This window comes from Misgurnus anguillicaudatus, chromosome 5 (assembly GCF_027580225.2).
Source record: "Misgurnus anguillicaudatus chromosome 5, ASM2758022v2, whole genome shotgun sequence".
Taxonomy (NCBI): Eukaryota; Metazoa; Chordata; class Actinopteri; order Cypriniformes; family Cobitidae; genus Misgurnus; species Misgurnus anguillicaudatus.
In genome coordinates, this window is record NC_073341.2 from 22,653,379 (window position 1) to 22,674,159 (window position 20,781).

At 37.3% G+C, this 20,781-nt stretch overlaps 1 protein-coding gene across 1 annotated transcript in view; it reads right to left on the minus strand.

The window, feature by feature from the left end:
- LOC129414104 (breakpoint cluster region protein) overlaps positions 1–20,781 on the minus strand; it is a 48,272-nt gene that overhangs the window by 20,182 nt on the left and 7,309 nt on the right. Inside the window, exons 2-4 of the mRNA XM_073867752.1 lie at positions 5,030–5,217; positions 4,305–4,409; positions 3,975–4,160 (exon numbers count right to left, since the gene is read on the minus strand). Coding sequence (XP_073723853.1) covers positions 3,975–4,160; positions 4,305–4,409; positions 5,030–5,217 — 479 coding nt within the window. The remainder of the gene's footprint in view (positions 1–3,974; positions 4,161–4,304; positions 4,410–5,029; positions 5,218–20,781) is intronic.

Sequence of the window (20,781 nt, forward strand, 5' to 3'; positions counted from 1 at the left end):
AAGTTTGCTTGGTCAAGAACAGGCATGTGCGAAACATTTCGTAAATATATATCAAAAGATAGCCATCATTGAACAGTCAAGTGATTTCCCTCGTCTTCCAAAACTTTATTTCCCAGAGCATTTCTAAAAGAGAGTCTTAAGGAGGATGAATTCATGCTGTGACAAAGACAAAGTAACTTGGGCTAAACGAAGCCAAAATGTCGCTGTGAATGAGCGTTTGTCCGATGAAGAAAAAACACCATTTAAAAGACAACAACTGTGAAACGGGCATGGATAACAAGCATTTTCCATGGCAACGTTGTGAGGATTGCCAACACTGGGATTAAAAGAGAATGAGCAGGGATGAAGCTTGTCATGGGACAAAAAAGTCAAGCACTTCCTCGACACTGCCATTATACTGCAACTAGGGAAACCAGTGAAGGATACAGAGTGTTAGCACCATTGATCCAAAAGAATAAGGAATACAAGTTTTTAAACTATGCTTTAACCATTAAGTCCTCTAGCTGACTATTAATGGAGTAAAATAAATAATATACTAGCATTTAATAGCTGATCAGTGAATTTATCCAAGATGTGAGGGCAAAGATAATCTGAGCTCATTTAAATTTGTTGGCATGATTATGAAATATCAATAGAAATCTCTTACTGCTGTTGAGAATACAGCTTCTTAAAGTAATGTAAGAAATGTATATCAATTAATCATAAAATGGCCCTGATATGTCACTAGACATTAAGAAATCATTTACATTTCAAATACTTATATCACTGACAACAGTGGTCCTGCCAGGATATTGTCATTTAAAAAGTGGACTTGCAGCCCTCAACTGATTTTTATGTTGTCATGTTGTGTATTGGCCACCAGTTGTGTGATTGCAGTACCAATTTTAGCCACAAGTTTTGTGATTGCAATACCAGTTTTGGCCACAATCCTACATACTGTTCCTTTAAAGGTACAGTGTGTCAAATGTTAGCGGCATTCAGTGGTGAGGTTGCGAATTGCAACCAACGGCTCAGTCCACTGCTCACCTCTCGCTTTTGAAATGCATAGAGAAGCTATGGTAGCCGCCACCGGAAAAACATGTAATTGACGGAGACATCTTAGTAAAAAAAGTATGTCCGTTAAGGGCTTCTGTAGAAACATGGTGGTACAAAATGGCAACTTCCACGTAAGGGGACCCTCTGTGTATGTAGATAAAAGCGTCTCATTCTAAGATAATAAAAACATAACTGTTCATTATAAAATGGTCTTTATACACCTCTGATAATATAGTTTTGTATATTATTTTGCATTACTGTCAAGAGATCCTTTTTTAAAATTACACATTGCGCCTTTAAGGCTACCGAAAATGTTGTGTACAAATAATTTTTGGACATTTCAACTTGACTTGGAAATGAGCAAATATCCGATGGCACCCAATGTCCAACATTATAAAACATCATACATTTTAATTATTTAGACTAAATCGTTTTTAGAGTTCTATTAATCTCTCCAGCTATGCTGACTTTATAGTGGAAAAATAACATCTGAGACAGTTTCTGGACTTAACACATATGAGAAGTTAGGGGTGAGTAGATGCCATGCTGTGGGAGCTGGCAGTCCACAGGCAGGGAGTGGGAAAGCCCAACAGTAAGTGGGTTTCCAGGGCAGACACATGCCCTCCTAAATGACATCATGTTTTCTGGAAAACAGAACAAACACTGGGCTCTCTGTCCATTAAATACTGCGCTGTCGTTTCTCCCTATGGGATTTCCTGTTTATTTACCCCTTTCTGTGTAAAAGACACACACCCTGAGAGATAGAGAGAGAGAGAGAGAGAGAGAGAGAGAGAGAGAGAGAGAGAGAGAGAGAGAGAGAGAGAGAGAGAGAGAGAGAGCGAGAGAGAGAGAGCGAGAGCTTCTAGCAGGTGAAAACAAGACTACTTTAAAGCCTCAGTATGTAATCATTTGATAATAAAAATATGTTATAATTGTGGGGGGAAAATTGGACCTATTAAAAATGACATGGCAGAGATTTATACATGTATATATTAAATTCATTATAATTTCTGTGTAAGAAACAGACACAAATACACCTCTATACAAACCCACCAAAACTGGTGAAAGGAGAAACAAATAAGCTACAGAAATGCTTAACATCTTTGTGTTAATAACCACAGGTATTTGCAGCTAACAATATAATCCCTATGAGATTAACAGTCCAAATAAGACCACAATGGACACAGCCTCCAGGCACAACCTCAATATCTATGTTTTCAAAAAGAGACTTACAGCTAGTGACCTCAAAATCATAGCTAAGGCCATGGGGGTAGATCCTCAAGAGGACTGAAAGATACGCTTATAACTTGTTTATAACTTTGACAAGTCATCAAATAAATATATTACAATTACTGGTAGCGCTGCCTAATGTCAATTTCATGTTAACCTACACTCTAAAAACAAACGGTGCTAAATAGCACTAAAAGTGGTCTTGGCTTGTAATCATAGGGGAACCATTTTAAGTACCTGTGTAGCACCATATAGTGTTATGTAGAACCATATATGGTGCTACAGTGGTGCTACATGACCCCCGTATGGTTCTTCGTAGGTGTTTCATAGGTACTATAGCATTAAAAATGGTTCCTCTATGATTACGAGCCAAGAACCACTTTAAGTGCTATTATTTAGCACCGTTTGTTTTTAGAGTGTTGTGTAACCAAATACATTCTTCTCACCCTTGAATTGCCGCAATTCATTTACTAATCTAGCATTCATAGCAATTTATTTTCTTAAATGTCCACCTGAGCAATAAGATCTACGCCCCTGGGTACACCATAACCCTACTACTGTACCTTTCAACCCCAGCATAATGTCTGCAGCCACACCAACCCTAGACCCCCTATCTGTTTTACTTGCAATCATGTGGCTTTGAAAAGCTTTCATCTGCACGAGCATTGAGTCCTGCGGGCGTCTATAAAGAAGTAAGTAAAGTTTCAGTTTCCACAGCTAATTGTGTCGAATGGAATAACATGGCAGTCGCTGGTGAAGCTCACTAAACCAGTTATCAAAGGAAATTTTCCTCAGGGAGGAGAGACTAAAGAGGCATGCTTTGAAGAGGGACTACTTTAAAAATCATTTCAGAAACATCTCGGGTGGTCTGATAAAAACATCATGTATGGATTACCCAAATTACACACATGCACGTGGCATCAAGTGACTGTCCGATTTATCTGCTATAATGAGTAATCATAATCGTTATCTTATATTACAATATAAGCCATTCTACATTTGGATAATATTACATGACAATTAAATTTTTTTTATTAGGAATTAAAGCCGCAGTGTGTAATTTTCAGAAGGATCTCTTGACAGAAATGCAAAATAATATACAAAACTATATTATCAGGGGTGTATAAAGACCTTTTAAAATGAACCGTTATGTTTTTATTACCTTAGAATGAGACGTTTTTATCTACATACACAGAGGGTCCCCTTACGTGGAAGTTGCCTTTTTTGCCACCATGTTTCTACAGAAGCCCTTAATGGACAAACTTTTTTACTAAGTTGTCTCTGACGATAACATATTTTTACGGTGGCGGCTACCATAGCTTCTCTATGCGTTTCAAAAGTGAAGGGTGAACAGTGGACTGAGCCGTTGGTTGCAACCCCACAACTAGATGCTGCTAAAATGTACACACTGCACCTTTAAGATAAAAATATGTTAAAAAAAAAACTTTTGCTATTTTCATGCAATCCATTGATTGCAATACTTCACAAATAAACAAGGTCCAAGTTAATTTGAAATGACAAAGGAATGCATTTGTCTTGTGCAAAACAGCTTCATATTATGCAACGGTCGAGCCAAAAACAAATTACTGCAGTATACACAATACAGTGAATCTATTGACACAATTCTACTGCTGTAAGATACATACGGTCATACCACCCAGCCCAAGGCCTATTTACAGTGCCAGTTTATATTAAACAACATTGCTCACCAGCTTCTGGAAGAGGTCACCCACACATTGACAATGGCTCCACTGTTGAACTCTGGGTAAAAGGCCATCATAAAAGTCTTTGTGGATCTCATGGAGCTCAGGCACTTTGAAGAAAATGGTTTCTATCTGCTGCAGGGTTAACACAGGCTGGGAGGTGGTGGCGGCCGCTTTCAGGGGCTTCATAGGCTACGACAAACAACACAAGGTCAAAGGGAGTCAGCGTGCTTCCATTTTATAAGCATCTGAGTTACACTGAATGTGCAAAGCTCAGCACTGCTTTAAAAGATCTCTTTGAAGAGTAAAAGTGATGACTTAAAAACCAGTACTTACCAGTAAGAGTGCCTCCAAGTGGCTGAGATAGGTCTCCTCGCTGGCCAAGATCCCTGATAGGACCCATTTCCTCATCTCCAACCCTTTCTCTATGTCCAACTCCGTCTGTAAATGTCCAGGGAGGTGAAATTGCAAGTTACACAGATCAGCCAAAAACACATTCCAGACCCCAAGTGCTAGCAATTCTTTTGCATCATAATCCAAAACTAATTCCTAAAATATGCAGTACAGATTTTTTAGAGGTAAAGACCAGATAATCCATGGAATATATATATATATATATATATATATATATATATATATATATATATATATATATATATATATATATATATATATATATATATAATAATAAAGGAAGATGGAGTCAAAAGTACATAGCATATTGTACATAACTTTAAGTAACTACTATAATATTAAATATGATGGGGTTTCCCGGTAAGGGCTTAATCTTAGTCCCAGATTAAAGTGCATGTTTAAACTTTCATAACTGAAAACAGCTTGCACTCACATATCAAAACATATCAGTTTCATTGTTTCGTCTTAAGATGCCTGTCAGTATTGTTTTGTGTAAGGTAGGTTTGAAAAACTACTTAAATGTCCTAATATAACTAAGGCCTAGTCTTGGATTAATCTAAACCCTGCCCCCAAAATCATATAAAAAACCTATACAGAGCATGATGGTTAAATCTAAGGTTAGCCCGTTAAACTTGAATGTCCCTTACTGATTTAGTAGACTTCAGAGATCCCAAAGAGGGGGTCTCTCTGATCCCTCTGGCCTTTGGATGAAGGCGTGGGGAGCAGGAGAGGGAATCATCTGCGTAGGACCCAAGGTCAGGAGGCAAACGTAGCTCCTCCCCTCTTTCAACATCATAAGTGTATGCTGGAGGCGGAGTCCCACCGAATGGTATATCTGCAAATAGACAAAAAGGAGAGGTCAGAGGTCATGCTAGACTAACAAATGTAATGTATGAATTTTTGATGTTCAAATATATTATAAAGAAAAACAAAGTAATAAGTAACATCAACATTATGCTAGTGCATAATATAAGTTCATTATAACACAATATCATGACAAAAACCCAAAGAAGTGTTCTCAAGTCAATCTTTTAGCGTAATTTTAATTCCTTAAGATAATCCGTATATCCCTCACCAGAGGGAGTGTCTCATACATCTTATTTTGTTAATGTAATCCACAGAAGACTGTGAAACCCAAGACTAAAAGCCTTATTAGGGCCAATGCTTTTACCTCTTTCCCATAAAGACCTTGACATATAATTGAAAGCAACAGATAAGGTCTGCCAAGCCGAGACAACAAAAGCCATTAGGGATTCAACACTCATTTTAAATGTATTTTCGGAAACATTATCTCTCTAAATCTCAGCCACATTTAAGCCTCCTGTTAATAATTAATGCATGACACAGCGACTTCATTATTCAAAAAGTTTGTAGTAAAACTCTGTAATCTGTAAGAACAACAGATTAGAAGTTTTTACCAAAAAATGTAAGCTTTAAAGTCCACCATACCAACGTCTGTTGTAAGAAGTGCGAATACAAGACGAACACAAGACCTTTAAGTCTAGGCATTTCTATTTGTTTTTTGCTGAAACTTAAGCCAATTGCAATGATGCTAACAGAGAGAAGGTGAGGTTAAGGCCATTGTTATAAGGCCTACGTAAAGACCGCCACAACACAACAACAATGAAAGACAAGAGGAGTGCAAGTCATGCCTCAATCCTGACAGACACTATTACTGGCAATGAAAAGACAATATTAAACTTGGAATGTGACAACCCATTGGTGGAAATCTGAAACCGAACTCCATTTAGGAGAAGATTGACAAGACCCTACCAAAATAAAAGCACCTAAATGCTCAAATAGCATATGAATAATTCAATGCCATTGTTCTTCTTTTAATTACCACTGATGAGGATTACATGGATGAATAACTGCATTATTGATGTGATTTTAATACTGAACATGTTCAGATTAAAAAAAGAAGAGCAGGTGCTGTAGCCTCAATATTCGCAATAAACGCAATTGTGCTTTAAGGAACAGTTCACCCAAAAGTACACAATGTGCTCAATGAATGCATTTAGTGGCTAGTTTACTCTTATATCTCATTTACAAATTCAAACCACAAAACCAATGAAATTTGGCACAATTGATGCATGGTTAACCTACACATGCCTTCATAAACCTGAATATGTAATGCAAATGAGTTTGTGTTTATGTTAGAAAGGAAGTCACACAAGTTTTGTAACCAATAAATGTGCTTTATGTAAAATGTATAAGGGTGTGGCGAGATCTTGCGAGGTTATGTCACACGATTTCTTCGTTGTTAGTTTGGGAACTTGGGTATAAAGTCTGAGACGCGTTGGGTTTGTGAAAATGACAGTGGCTGTATAATTTTTCTAGTGTAAAGAATTGGACAAATATTAAAGTGTTTTTAATATTTAAATGTTGTTTGGCTAAAAGGGTTAGCCTGGCTCCGCCCTCCTACGTGCTTCCGCTTAATTTTCATTTCGCTTCAGTACTACGTCTGGGACTGCTCTGTAGAGTTTCGTTTTCTCCTGCAAAAATCTGCAGGACCAATAAGCAAACAGATGGGGGTGGCTAAGAACGATGACGTTGAGGTCGTGCGTCAGTTTGAGTTGTAGTTCAGTAATGGCAGCGGAGAAAGATGTGAGAAAATCTATTCGGTCCGTTGTTGCAAAACTATCGAATATACACAAGTTAAAGCCGGAGCAAGAACCAGGTTTTGTTGGTCTGATTATTCGTACTTGTTGTTTCCGGCCATGATATACGTCACGACCAAACGTTAGCGATTGGTTATGGCAGATTCAGAGTGACTCTGGGCAGATCCAATAGTTTTAAACTTCAACAGAGGACCCTCCTTAAAGGAAGAAACGCTTTGCAATGGAGCATGGCCAGACTCTCTGCACAAATGAAATGAATGTACGAGAGTCTGGTTGGACCAGGCTATAAAAGTGTTACATCCTCGTCTGTTTTCCTGTCATTCAACCCCATAATTCTCCCCTCATCCTCTTCACTCTTTCACTTGAACTGTGTTTGTAATTATCCTCCCCTGGCATCTATTATCATCACTTTGTATCTGTTCTCCCCATTGTTGTCCGTTATTGTCAATCTCGAATGTTACCTGTGTTTTGCGAGTATTGTTGTAGTCTTTAAATGTTGATAAATCTGTTATTTTTGTATCTCCTCGTCATCCTCGTCTCTCTGCACCAGCCTAACGTTACAAAAAGTAAGCTATTACTCTAACATGAAACTAAGGGGTTGTGCACACCAAAACCTTTAAACAAGGCTGAAAACCCCTGGACAACGCCGAATGCAAGCTGTTTTTCAGCGGAGTGCCAGCTATCTTCAGCTGAGCGCTTTGGTAGCTCTGATACGTCAGTTGTGAGACGGTTGGTTGCTGTGATACTTGTCCCGCCCCTCCTCCACTGTGATTGGACGGCCGCGTGAGAACAGAGATGGACGAGCGGAGGTATTCATCCAAAGTAGAATATGTTTCAACTCTTGGCGCTCAGCACTGAGCGCGGAAAAAACGTCGAGCGCTGGTTTTCAGTGTGGAAGAAAACCGCTAGCTACTGGCTTATTTGACAAAAACAAAGAGCTTCCATTGGAAACAATTGAAAGCATGCGCCGGCCGCAGGGGTAAAAGTTTTGGTGTGCACAACCCCTAAAGGTAACGTCCGCGAGTCCGCTAGTGCCCTCTGCAGGCATTTGTTATAATAATGTTGTTTTTTGTAGGCTACATATTAATGTTTTGTTTAATAAAACCATTTGGTTTTATAATTATGTCAATTTAAAGGTTATTGCTCAATTGGGTGTATTTTTATTACAAAAAGATATTAAATTACTCTATTATCAATTACCAAAATAATAGTTAGGGACAGTCCTAGATTTAAATAATTTTAAAATTATGTTGTTTCAGCTTCCATTCATTTATTTTATCGTTGAGGTTTTCTAAAAATAAAAAAAAGTGTAAGAATCTCATCCTGTCTCATTCTCGTGAACATAATCTTGTGTCTCATCTCGTGGAGAAAGCGTCTCGTCACCCCCCTAGAAATTTATTTACATCAAATGTGTTTTAGTCTACACTGTCTAGAGAAATGATAAATCTCCGTCATAGACTGTTTTGAGCAATAGCTATTCCTGTCTTTTTCCTAATTCCTGTGTTTTTGTGGAGTAACGTCCTAAAACAGTTATTCATTTCCTGGTGTCTGTGAACAGCTCAGCAGTGGGAAGATTTTGAAATGTAAGAAAATTGACTAAGAGTGTTCTTCTTATCTGCTGTACTGATCAGTTCAGATAAGATGGAAATCTGATGCTACTGTACAGTCAAGAGCTTAGACGTAAACAACACACATACACAGGCATACAAACACTGTCAGGGTCATCAATAAATAAATCCACTCAAATTAATCCATTCAATTTCTTGCTATATACAAAGTGCAAAGTGGGAACTTTGCTTCTGTTTTAAAATCGATCTCTAATGCTGACTTCTAACTAACACTGAATTAGTGAATACAGCAGTGGCGGCCGGTGACTTCTTTTTTCGAGGGCGCTCGATGTGAAGTTTGTCACAACATGTATGTAGCCCGTCATGTGTGTCGTTCCTTTTTTCAAAATGTGTTCTGCGCGTCGAGAGATCCTATGTGCATCACGTGTTTTCTCAAAATAAGTGCCTGCTGCAGACGCGTCTAAAAGGTTTAAGATAAAAGAGACGCTCGCGTTTTGACAGATACTCACATAATCTCATGATAATGAGAGTTTAATGTTAAGGGAGTGTCTTCACTCTCTTGCTTGTATTTTGTGAACGTGAGCGTCTCTTTTATCTTAAACGGTTGTGACGCGTGTTAGCAGGCACTTATTTTGACAAAACACGTGATGCACATAGGATCACATGACACAACAAACACATATTTTGAAAACACAAGCAACACACGACACTCCGAATACTTATTTTGAATTAGCGCCCCTCAGATGAGCAGTCACAAGCCACCACTGGAATACAGTATATTAAATAAATAAAAATAAATCAATTGTACTAACTATTTTAAACATGGCAAAATGTATGGAGGAATGGTAGTGCAAAAAATATAAATAAATAAATACATGTACAAAAAAATATATAAAACAAACATAAATAAATAAATACAAAAAATATGCAAAAATATAAAAACAAACATAAATGAGTATTGCAACTTTTATTTCTTTATTTTTGTCCTAAAATATTTTTAACACATTTATTTATTTCAGTATTTATTTATACATTTTTATTTATTATTTTATTAATATCCACATTTATGTTTTTATTTATGTATTTATGTGAACATAATTTTTTTACATTTATTTATTTCTACATTTATTTATTTCCACAAGTATTTATTTCTACATTTATTTATTTCCACATGTATTTATTTCTACATTTTTTTTATTTATAATTTTTGCAATCCCAGTCCTCCATAATAATGCATTAGACATGGCTTAAATGTGTTCAACTAGTTGCTCAAAACTTCAAACCAAGCAAAAACATTTTAATGAGCAAAAAAGGCTGACAAATAATGAAGAAAGTGTTTTTTCTGAGGAATTTTGTTGGAGAATTCTGGAGATTCCGTATGAACCAGTTAATTGCTGTCCCCAACAACAAGACAATCAAGACAATATGACAGACATAAAAGCCCAAGTTTAAACTCTGTCTATCTGCAAATCAAACATGACGACTGGGCAAATTACCTATGAATCACCGACATATATGAGCGTATCATACAAAATTACTGTGCAACAATTACAGCAAGTTTCCCCTAACAGACCACCTTGAGTCGATCAGCAGTCTATGTGCTTATGTGGGATATGAGGAGATCAAATGTGGGCAATGTTGGGAGGAACTGGAAGTTAAATCATCTCAGTGTGAAAGAAACAGGATAAAGAGGACTCCGGAAACATGAATGCAGTACTGCTGAGTGACCTGCAATAATGCCTACTTAAAAATAAAGCAAATGATAGCCTGAAAAGAGAGAGAGAGACACAGAGAGAGAGAGACAGAGAAGAATGTGGAAGGTTAAGCCATGCCAAAGGGCAATGTGTGTTCCTTTGTGATTAGCCACTAGCATTGAGATTATGAGAATAACAATTCCTGTTTCTGACACCAAGGCCATATTGACTGTGGAAATGGACATTATTTGACAAGGGGTGGGGGACACATCCATACAAACACAATGTCATTTCCTTCTCAGGTTGACACATACCTGTTCTGCACGCAGCCACATGCTTACATCAAAACATTTCTGCAATTTAGGTATCAGAAAAGTTTAAACAATGAGGAACCGCATCATCATACGAAACAAAAATATCTAGAACGAGTTTTGATGAGTATTCAGATGGAACTAGCTGGTGTGAAACATCACTCTTGTGTCCATGAATCAGACATTAAGGAAGTGTGTAGGGATGTCTAAACTCTCCACAGGAAGCACACAAGTGTGTGACAAGGTCATGTTTCCAACATTGTATATCCAACCACTTACATGCATGCACAATAACATAATACATCAAAACAACTATACAAAGAACTAGTAATGTGTGCTTGTCTTATGATGTTAAACACTTGTTAATATCTTGTGATGGAAACTGTATACAGGAAACGTTGAAAACATTGCAAATATTGTTTACTTTCAAATAAAATAAACAAAAAGCTAATGGCGTGTGTAAAAATTATCTGTACGATCAATAGCAGGTGGAGGGTGTTTACAACTCTGGTGCACAAAACGTGGAAATTTACACATGAACACTCTTCACATTCTGAAATTCCTTCCTAGGAACTTCATGTCTGCACATGTCAATCCAGAGCACTCATCACGTCAGACTGTCTTGAAGTCTCACAGATATAACAAGGAAGTCTTAAAACAAGCCTTGATTCAACAAAGCGGTAAAATGTCTCCCATTTCCTTGAAAGGAAACATTAATAACTGATAAACTGAGATGATAAAGACTTAAAGCCATTATATAATTCCATTTAAACCCACAGATGGAAAACAAAGAAATCAGCAGAAAGCTTTGACTTCTAAACTTAACGGTGTTCACAGACCATCAGGAAGAAAGTGCTGATGTGTGGCGACACCGATGCATGACAGGCAGATTAAACGGTGACGCAAAACTAACATTTAAATCCTGCTAAAATACCAAAAAAGTCAGTCCCTCCCTTTATCCTTTTCTCTGTGCACAAACACATAGAGATGATTTTAATCTGTGTGTTTGAACATGATCCCAAAAAGGGGGGAGCACCAGAATCGTGTAAAGCCAGAACAACCCATCACAGGATCACATCCACTGATCTAAACAGCTGCTCATAACTATAAGATGTACAGTTTGTTTAGGACCACATTATATCCCTGTCATTTGGCTGCAGTTCCTGGTTGACCTGGGTTTAGCAAAATGTACACTTATTATGGTATATTAGCAAACAACCACTAAACAAAAAATAATGACAAAAAGTGCCTTTATAAGTTAATATTTTGTGTCAATAGAACTGAATCACTATGTCCAGACTACTTCCAGGCAGATAGTATAGCTGGGTGATTCTCATGAAACCATTGAAACACCACGGCACTAATGATTTTAGCTTTAAAATGTGTAATATAGTAACATTAAAAAGCATCAGAATTAACACAATACTGTGTTCTACCTTGCACAATGTGTGATTTCAACATAAGAATTTATAATTGTAAATTTTATCTCATTTTCTGCTGAAATTCTCATTACCGCAATGTGTCCGGCTGTGTTTGAACATGCGTTATGTTGTAATTTAATTAAATTAACACAAAAATATTAAGAAAAAAATTAAATGGATGTTTTGCTAGACTACTTTAGATGACAGAAAAAATATTTACTGAATATTCATGTATAATAATAATGAAGAAAAATTAGGAAAATGATGTGTCCATGCCTGATGTTCTCATCCTCCGCAACACTTTTTGAGAACAGTTTAAGCACACATAAAGAATTTTAATAAAGTTTGATTTTGAGTGACCAAGCACATGGACCAGTTACTTCAAGATGGCTACCAGGTAAGATCATTTTTTACAGTTAATTTGAAATATTGTCTTGTCAGAATGCTTACACGACATTTTGATTATCATTACCACAACAGATGCGTATTAAATGTTAATTTAATTAATAGAAGCATAATACTTTGATTTTAAATGCATGTGCAAAATCTCCAAATCATGTTCTTTCAGGTTTGTCATGTCATTTTGAAAATATGTCAGTGTTGATGTTTTCTGACTGTTGCGGTAATGAGATTTTTTAGGACTAATTTTTTTAATTATGTTACAAAAAGTGTTAAATGATAAGTAAAAGTTTTTAAATTAATGTTCCCATTTACTCCAGACTTTGTTTTTCAATGTCTGGTGGGAAAACAAGTAAATTTAAGCAATTTTTACATTTTCATGCTTGACATTTTTAAAACCAAGTTTTCGTGAGAATCACCCAGCTAGTAATAAACATTTCACATGGGTAAGAGGGTAAAAACAGAACTTATCCAGCAAATAAACAAATTAGCACTTGCAATATGACACATCTGCTGTATTGTTTGTAAAAAAAAAAGTCCCCTATACAAACAGTATATGTACCAGAAACACTCAGATTACATTATGATGTCAGCACTGTAAAATAAATCCTGTACATGGAAAGCTCAACAGGAATGTATAATGACCCCTGTCGGGAACTATAATCAACAGGACATGTCTACAATGTTCAAAGATAATTTTTGGCAGGTTTATATCTAAATTCCAACATTTAAACTAAGGAAATGACATGATGTGCGTGAAGCTGGTATCTGCACAGTAGTTTTATCTAGACTTTGTGGTTATTATTGTGTATATTAAATTTCCGTAACACCTCAAAGACCAACCGGTGGACCTTTTTCTCCAGAAGGGAGCAGACAGGAAAAAGTTCTTCACCCATTCATCTGCTCCTATTTTTAATAAAGCAACTTCCTGTTTATGACGCACCGGCGTCTACAAGGCTTTATTAACAACACTGAAGAAATGTCTTAGATAAGATAAAATCTAGTGCTAATATTTTTGGTGATTTACTCATTTTTTTAGTTTCCATTATAATTTTTCTAGGGTAATGTATAATAAATACAATAAAAGACATACTATAATAAACAATAGAATGGGAAGCAAGTACAGACAGAGGAAGCAGGTCAAGTGTCAATGTGATTTCTGTATTCCTCTCTTTTCTGTCTTGTGATTTAAAATCAGTGAGAGACCGTAAAAGGTCAAGTAGGAACCAACGTTTTCTCACGAGAATTTGTGCATATTTTACGAGTTGGCTAATTCATACGACCACATTCGTAAGTTTTGGTATGATTTGCCTTGCCCCCGATGATGTTGGGGTTAGGTGCGGGGTTAGGGGTTCGGTTTCGTTGTTTGTTTTTTTCCCGTGAGAATCGTACGATTTTGCATGATTAACTTCGTATGGATTGATACGAATTAGCCAAATACGAGTTCTCATGATATCAGGCTGTAGGAACCTATGAAGCAATAATGTTTCTTAAAAACCTAGTAAAACTGATCTATAAACTGTAATTTTATTTATTGCAATGGGGATGAACAAAGTCAATAGTCAAAGTCAATTATCCCTATATCAAAAGTGTTTAAAGGTGGTAGATCCTTTTCATATCTAGCCCCTAAACTCTGGAATGATTTACCAAATAATGTCCGAGAATCAGACACAGTCGATCACTCTTCTTTAACAAAACATTCACATAAAATGTCAAGTAAATGTACCTATCCCGCAATAGTTAGTTTGTCCAGAACAAAGCATTTACATAACTTATCTGGGTAATATACTTATGCCGCAATAGTTAGCCTGTCTGGAACCAAGCGGATTTTAAACCACAATACTGTATGACACTTGCATTACATCCGAACGGCCCCTACGATAAAAGGATTCTGTTTTTCTCTCCCTGTCTCGTCCTCAACCCCGAGGACAATGAAACAAACAGACCCAGTTCCTGCTGCTGTAAAGGTCATCACACCACTGATCTACTGGCTGTCCTTCAACGTGATGCCCAGCCGATGCCTGACCAACGACCACCGGCTGAACCAGTTTAATCCGCTTAACCATTTCATATCCCTATCGTGTTTTTATATATAAATATGTATCTCTCGCAAGGGTTTTTCTCCTCCTAGGAGTTTTCCCACAGGGTTTTTCTCCTAGGGGGGGTTTCATCCCCTGGAGACTCAGCCAACATTGGCATAACTTAGCACTTTACGCCGGTATACTCTTGTAACAAATGTTTTGGTTTCCTAGGTAATCTACGTGTTGTTTATTTTGCTTGATATATAAACAAACTACTTTAAACGGATTTTATTGTTATTTATTCTTAGTGGAGTTTACCGGAAGTTACGTGTTTTCCACGAAAGCTGCTTGTTTATGTTGTTACTGTCTATAGAGACTTCTTCAGTTCTTCAAAGAACTTCTCTACGATCAGGTAGATGTTTGGTTACTCATTACCTTTTTAAACCATTCATTTTTTATAACATTAACTGAAACGTAATACAGTATCTCTCAGTGTTTCGTCATTGTTCTTTTCAACATGCCCAGAAATAACTAATATGAAATTTGAAAAGGGAGGCATTTTTGACATTTCTTAATATATCTTAATATAGGCATGCAGGAATGAAGACAGTCCATTTGTTTTAATTTTGTAATTTTCACATTCCTTCTTGCTGCTTTACGAGAAAGGCTAATAACAGCGCCAGGTGAATGTAGGAGGAGAGGGGGTATTTATTCTAACCCCTTTAACCACACCAGTGGGGTAAATTCCACTATGACAGATTGACTTATAAGCCATATTAGTGGGAACTGCACCACTTCATATCTTTCTATGGAAGCTGGAATAGTAAACAACTCGACACTTCTGAACTTGCTCATTGTAATCGTTTTGTTTTTATAAGTGAAAAAGAATCAAGAATCAGTGAAAAGCTTGGTTCCAACTAATGCTGGTAAATGAAGGACTGGTCAAGATTCCTGTTTGAGAACTCATGAGTCATGTTGAACTTTTAATGATTAATGGTAAAGTGAGAAAAATAAAGTACATCAAAGGCATTGATATCTGTGACACAGTCTAGTAAAACCCCAAGTCATTTTATGTGATTTATTGTTATAGAAAAATCATCCTACATAAAGAACATTTTGTGAAACGGGTAAGACCAAGTCAAACATTAAAGTCAATATGAAATCAATGAGTGAAATCAAACTTGGTCCTATATCTTATAATTATAAGAGTTTAGTTTGGATTTAACAGACAGTGTCACAATTTCTTTATTGGATTTAAAATGAAACCTATGCCACTGAATTCATCATAACATGATACATTTTAAATGCTAATCTAATCCTTTCAATACAAACTTGGCTGTCACAATGACCAGATATCCCGCCATGGGACAAACACTGTGGCTTTGCCAAGCAGATAGTGATTGTGACACCTGAACTAAGAAGTACATCACCCCATTTGTACCAGTAAACGCTGCTGCTCTCGCCTTGCATGGTCTACCCTCCACACGCATTGATTCACAAGATGCCTTTGAGAATAAAGGGGAAAAGTGCAGTGGTGTTAAAAGGATTTGCTCTTTCGGTAAATCAATGGAGCTCTCGACAGCGCGCTCACCTGGGAGCCCTCGGTCACACGGGTGAGAGTGGAAATGGATTTTACCAGAAAGTCACGCAGTCACATTTCGATTTTGTTTGGCTACAACGGGCAACTAAAAAATAGCCTCCGTCAATGGCAATTCACTTAGTACGACCGGTCGAGGAGCCAATAAAAGAACTGTTTAGATTTACAGCAGGTAAAAATAGCAGCTGGTCGATACTTGGGATGTCTTACAGGTCCTACGTGGGACGATGACCAATAGTGCATAAAGATTGTCAGCTTTTTCCTAGCATGAAATGCTATTATTAATTATGTGTCACCTTAACGTCTGACCTAGGACAATTCAGGTAGTGGAAAATCATTGCTGTGCCGAATATCCATAAAAGGAATTAAAATAGCGATGGCTTTTTTTAGATGCATTATGTTGTATTAAGCATAGATTTTTAAAATCTTATTGCATTATTGTATTCACAATGAGTGTAGAATCTAATAATAGATGAAAATAATTAGCATGACCCACATTTCAACTTCTTTTTACATCCAAACCATCTATTTGAACAATTGCACTAGCAAGATCATAAAACCAGCATTCGGCATGACAATTAAAGATCGTGTGGGATTCAAAAGCTTAATCCTTCAATAAATCAGCAATGAAATGCTTACTTTGCATTCTGGAACAGACTAGAGCACTGGCCAAATTTTAACAATTGTTCAGAGTTACAAAACAGACTTTACAACTATACTGAATTAAAATAAAACTCTGGGCCTGGGAAAGGGTGGCACTTTTGCTGGACCCAAGCATCATGTCTGTTCAACACACACCGCCTGCTGGTTTGGCTGATGTCCAGTTTCCTGCTCCATCAAAACACCTCCATCATCTGTGTCTGGCTTTATAATGAATGAGGATGATTCAAGAGCCAGCCACCAAAGCCATTAAACTCTCTTGATGATCAGACAGGTCAAGAAAAGCTTATGAAATAAAATAGGGTGTGGTTGCTACAATATGGTCATTAAACTTGTTGAAATTGCACTCAGTGGGCAACGAGTAGCAAGATTAAAGTATACCAAGTTTGTACTTTTTAAGCATTTTGGCAGATACCAATAAAGCTCGTGCATTTAGCAGCTTGTGTGTTGGATCAAACCTATGATTTTGACATTATTAATCGCAACAAACAACTTTTTTGACTTTATAAAGATATACACACCCACCAATACATCCAGTACACCCAGGTGGCAGGCTTTTTTCGAGGGCGGTTGATGCGAAGTTCGTCACAACATGTATGCAGCCCATCGTCTGTAGTTCCTTTTTTTTAAATATGTGTTCTGCGCATCAAAAGATCCTGTGGGCATCACGTGTATTGTCAAAATAAGTGCATGCTGCACACGTGTCTACAAAGTTTATGATGAAAGAGATGCTCGCGTTTGCCAGATAATCGCATAATCTCATGCGTAATCAGAGTTTACTGTTAAGGGAGTGTCTTGCCTGTTTTGGTGAAGGTGAGCGTCTCTTTTATCGTAAACGTTTTTTTTTACGCGTATGCAGCAGGCACTTATTTTGACAAAACACGTGATGCACATGGTTCACATGATGCAACAAACGCATATTTTGAAAACGCAAGCAACACACATGACACTCCAAACACTTATTTTGAACTAGCGCCCCTCGGATGAGCAGTCACATGCCACCACTGGTACCCCTAAAATGCACAGCGTCCTCAACGACAACACAAAACCCACTGATAGCCAACTGCGACATCAACAAGATAATCTAGTTTTATGGATAAACTGTATAATTGGCTACATTTAATTATTTGATTGTGGCATTGCAGCATCATGCTGTCATTTGTACCATTCTGGGTCGTGACCCACCATCTGAGGATTACTGCAGTCAATCAAATGTTGAGCATTAACATAAAGAGCAGCTCTGAACAGAAATATTCTAAATCGCATAAGTTGCACATATGACCTCCGGGCCACACTTAACCAACCACTTTACACACACACACTGCAGCTGCACAGCGGTCCCACATGGGGCCGTGACTGTGCTTGTGGACCACTTTACATTTCATTGGCAGTGTATTTACCACGCCTCTCAAGCAGCTGAGAAATTCCATAAACACTTGAAGGAAAGAGCACAGAAGGCCTTTTCAGTCTCACCAGGGAAACCTGGGCAAATCCCAGAGGGGATCAGAGCACACAGTAGGGGAACAGTGGAAAAGAAGTTCAAACTTTGTATTTTTACAGGCACTTTTGCTTAATGTTATGAGGTGAGTGGAAAAGGTGATTAGAGAAACATGTCAGAAATTAATAGCGGTAGAAGCTGTTGGTGCTTCTTGTTTAGAAGTTTGGACAGATAAATAAAGGGCTTTTCACACTTGAAATCGTTAACCATGAGTTATTCTAAACCCCGGATAAAATAAAACCTGTTTTACATTGTTCTACTTAACCAGGGGTTAATAGAAAACCCTGTTTATTCATACTCTAACATTTTAGGGTTTCATAACCCTTCAAAGATATCCCATACAAGTCTTAAAAGCGCAAGAGTTAGAGGGTTTAGAACAAAGATAACCTGGGGTTAAGCGCAGTGTGAAAAGCCACTTAAAATGTATTAATATTTATATTTATATAAGATATAAAACCATGTGGTGTAAAATAAAGGATAATAATATACTGTATAGGAAGCTGGTTGTTATCGCAGAAATAAGCCCCGACAGTGTGATCAGTATTAGCCTAAAAGGGCTTACTGTATTTTGCGAAAACAACTGGCTGTCTGTACATTATCCAGCTTATTACAAATATTACCTCATAAGTAAGGTAAGAAACATTAAATAATATTTTATTTGCTCATTTTTAACGAATGCTGACCCTCCGCAAGGAAAACACGAACACGTTATTTAGTTTAATCATTTGTAAAAAGTAATGTAATATATGTTATTGAAAGACATATTTATATTAAATATGTGTAATATTACATGTTATTAAAACTTGTGTAATATTAAACTGTACCTGTCAAAATGATTTGTAGGAGGGCTGCACGATTTGGGTAATTTTTCCCATTGCGGTTATTGATGCTAATATTGCGATGTGCGATTGTGATTATACTAAATGGTATCATGAGTCAACTTGATGGGTTTTAAGGAAAATCCACACACAGTGTAGCTAAAATGTGTATTTGTAAAACTAGAAATTTTTTCGTATTGCCACGTGATGTAGCAACTGCTCAGTGTCAGTAATCCTAAATCCAAAAGGTTTTTTTAGCTACCAGATCACCGTCAACCTCCTCCGCATCCATCCTCGCCCCGGTACAAGTGACGACGCACACCACACACGTGCACGCCACACGTGCACCGCCCCTCCTGCTCGCCCTCCTTTCTTTTTTTAAACAGCGAGGAAAATCATCAAACTGTTATCAGAAAGTTTGTGTTCCACACATTTATTTATTTAATATAATTGCAACATTTTGGACATCGCGTTTGCGATTGCGATGCGATTAATTGTGCAGCACTAATTTGCAGCATCCGGGTTACCGTTTGCTATTAGTTTTGATAGTTTTGCAAACCTGCAAATGTCGCAACTGGCCAATCAGAATTAAGCATGCCAACGAGGCGCGTAGTAATAGGTTTGTGAAACATGTTCAACATTACTGTAATGAACAGGTAACTTGTTGATACCTTGCTAGGACACTTGTGAGAGCTTGATGTTCATAAATTGGTTGAAGGCACAATATAATAAAACGGGTATTACTTCATTCATTCTATATAGGGTGGCGTCCCTATATAGATTAGACTATTCCTAGACTATAATAAATGAGCTGTCCAAACTGAAAACAACTTGTACTGACATATCTTAAAATACATCAGTGACCTTTGTTTTGCTTCAAAATGCACAAAGTAATGTTTTTAGTAATGCATGTTTGTTAAAACTAGTTATATTTCCTAATTAAACTAAGGCCTAGTCCTGGTTTAAGCTAATCCCCGTCATGGAAACCAGCCCTATATCTTTTGGGATAATGCCAGTAAACAACTGCATGAAATATTGTATAAAACTGTGCAAGTGTTTTTTGGATATTTTATTACAAAAATCTCACATATTGTGGCTTTAATGGTAAATTAAAAATTTGCAAAAAGGGTTAGAAAAGTTAGTTCTGAAAAAACTATTATTTAAACTAAATATTCATACATTTTTAAGCGTGCATTAAGTGCCCGAGTACTTTTTTTGGACACTCGGATTTACATAAGACAACATGTCCAGATGCTGTGTACAAGATGCTGCCATGGTAACATCTAAAATGGGCAAAGAGAAGGCCAGAAAAGTGGGAAGAGAGTCAGTCGGGAGTTGATGATGTGACTGTGAATTACAAGGAACCAAAGCCTTATGGACAGAAAGACAATTGGGTGGGATAGGTTACACTGCGGACTGCAGGGGAAGAATAGGGTGGGTGAATGGTTTGGTAGCAGAGGAGAGGGACCGGTGCAGAAGACCGGTGCAGAATTAGGGCAGGGAGATGACAGGCTTACAGTATGGGAGACCTCTGAGAAACACGGTCATCATGACACGGTCGGTGACTTCTTTTTTGAGGGCGCATGATGCGAAGTTGGTCACAACATGTATGTAGCCCGTCACGTGTGTGGCTCGTCATTTCAAAATATGTGCCTGCTGCAGACGCGTCAAAACGGTTTATGATAAAAGTGACGATTGCGTTTCCCAAATGCTCGCTTAATGTCATGTGTAATCAGAGTTTAGTGTTAAGTTAGCGTCTTGCGAATATTTTCTTTTATCATAAACCCTTTC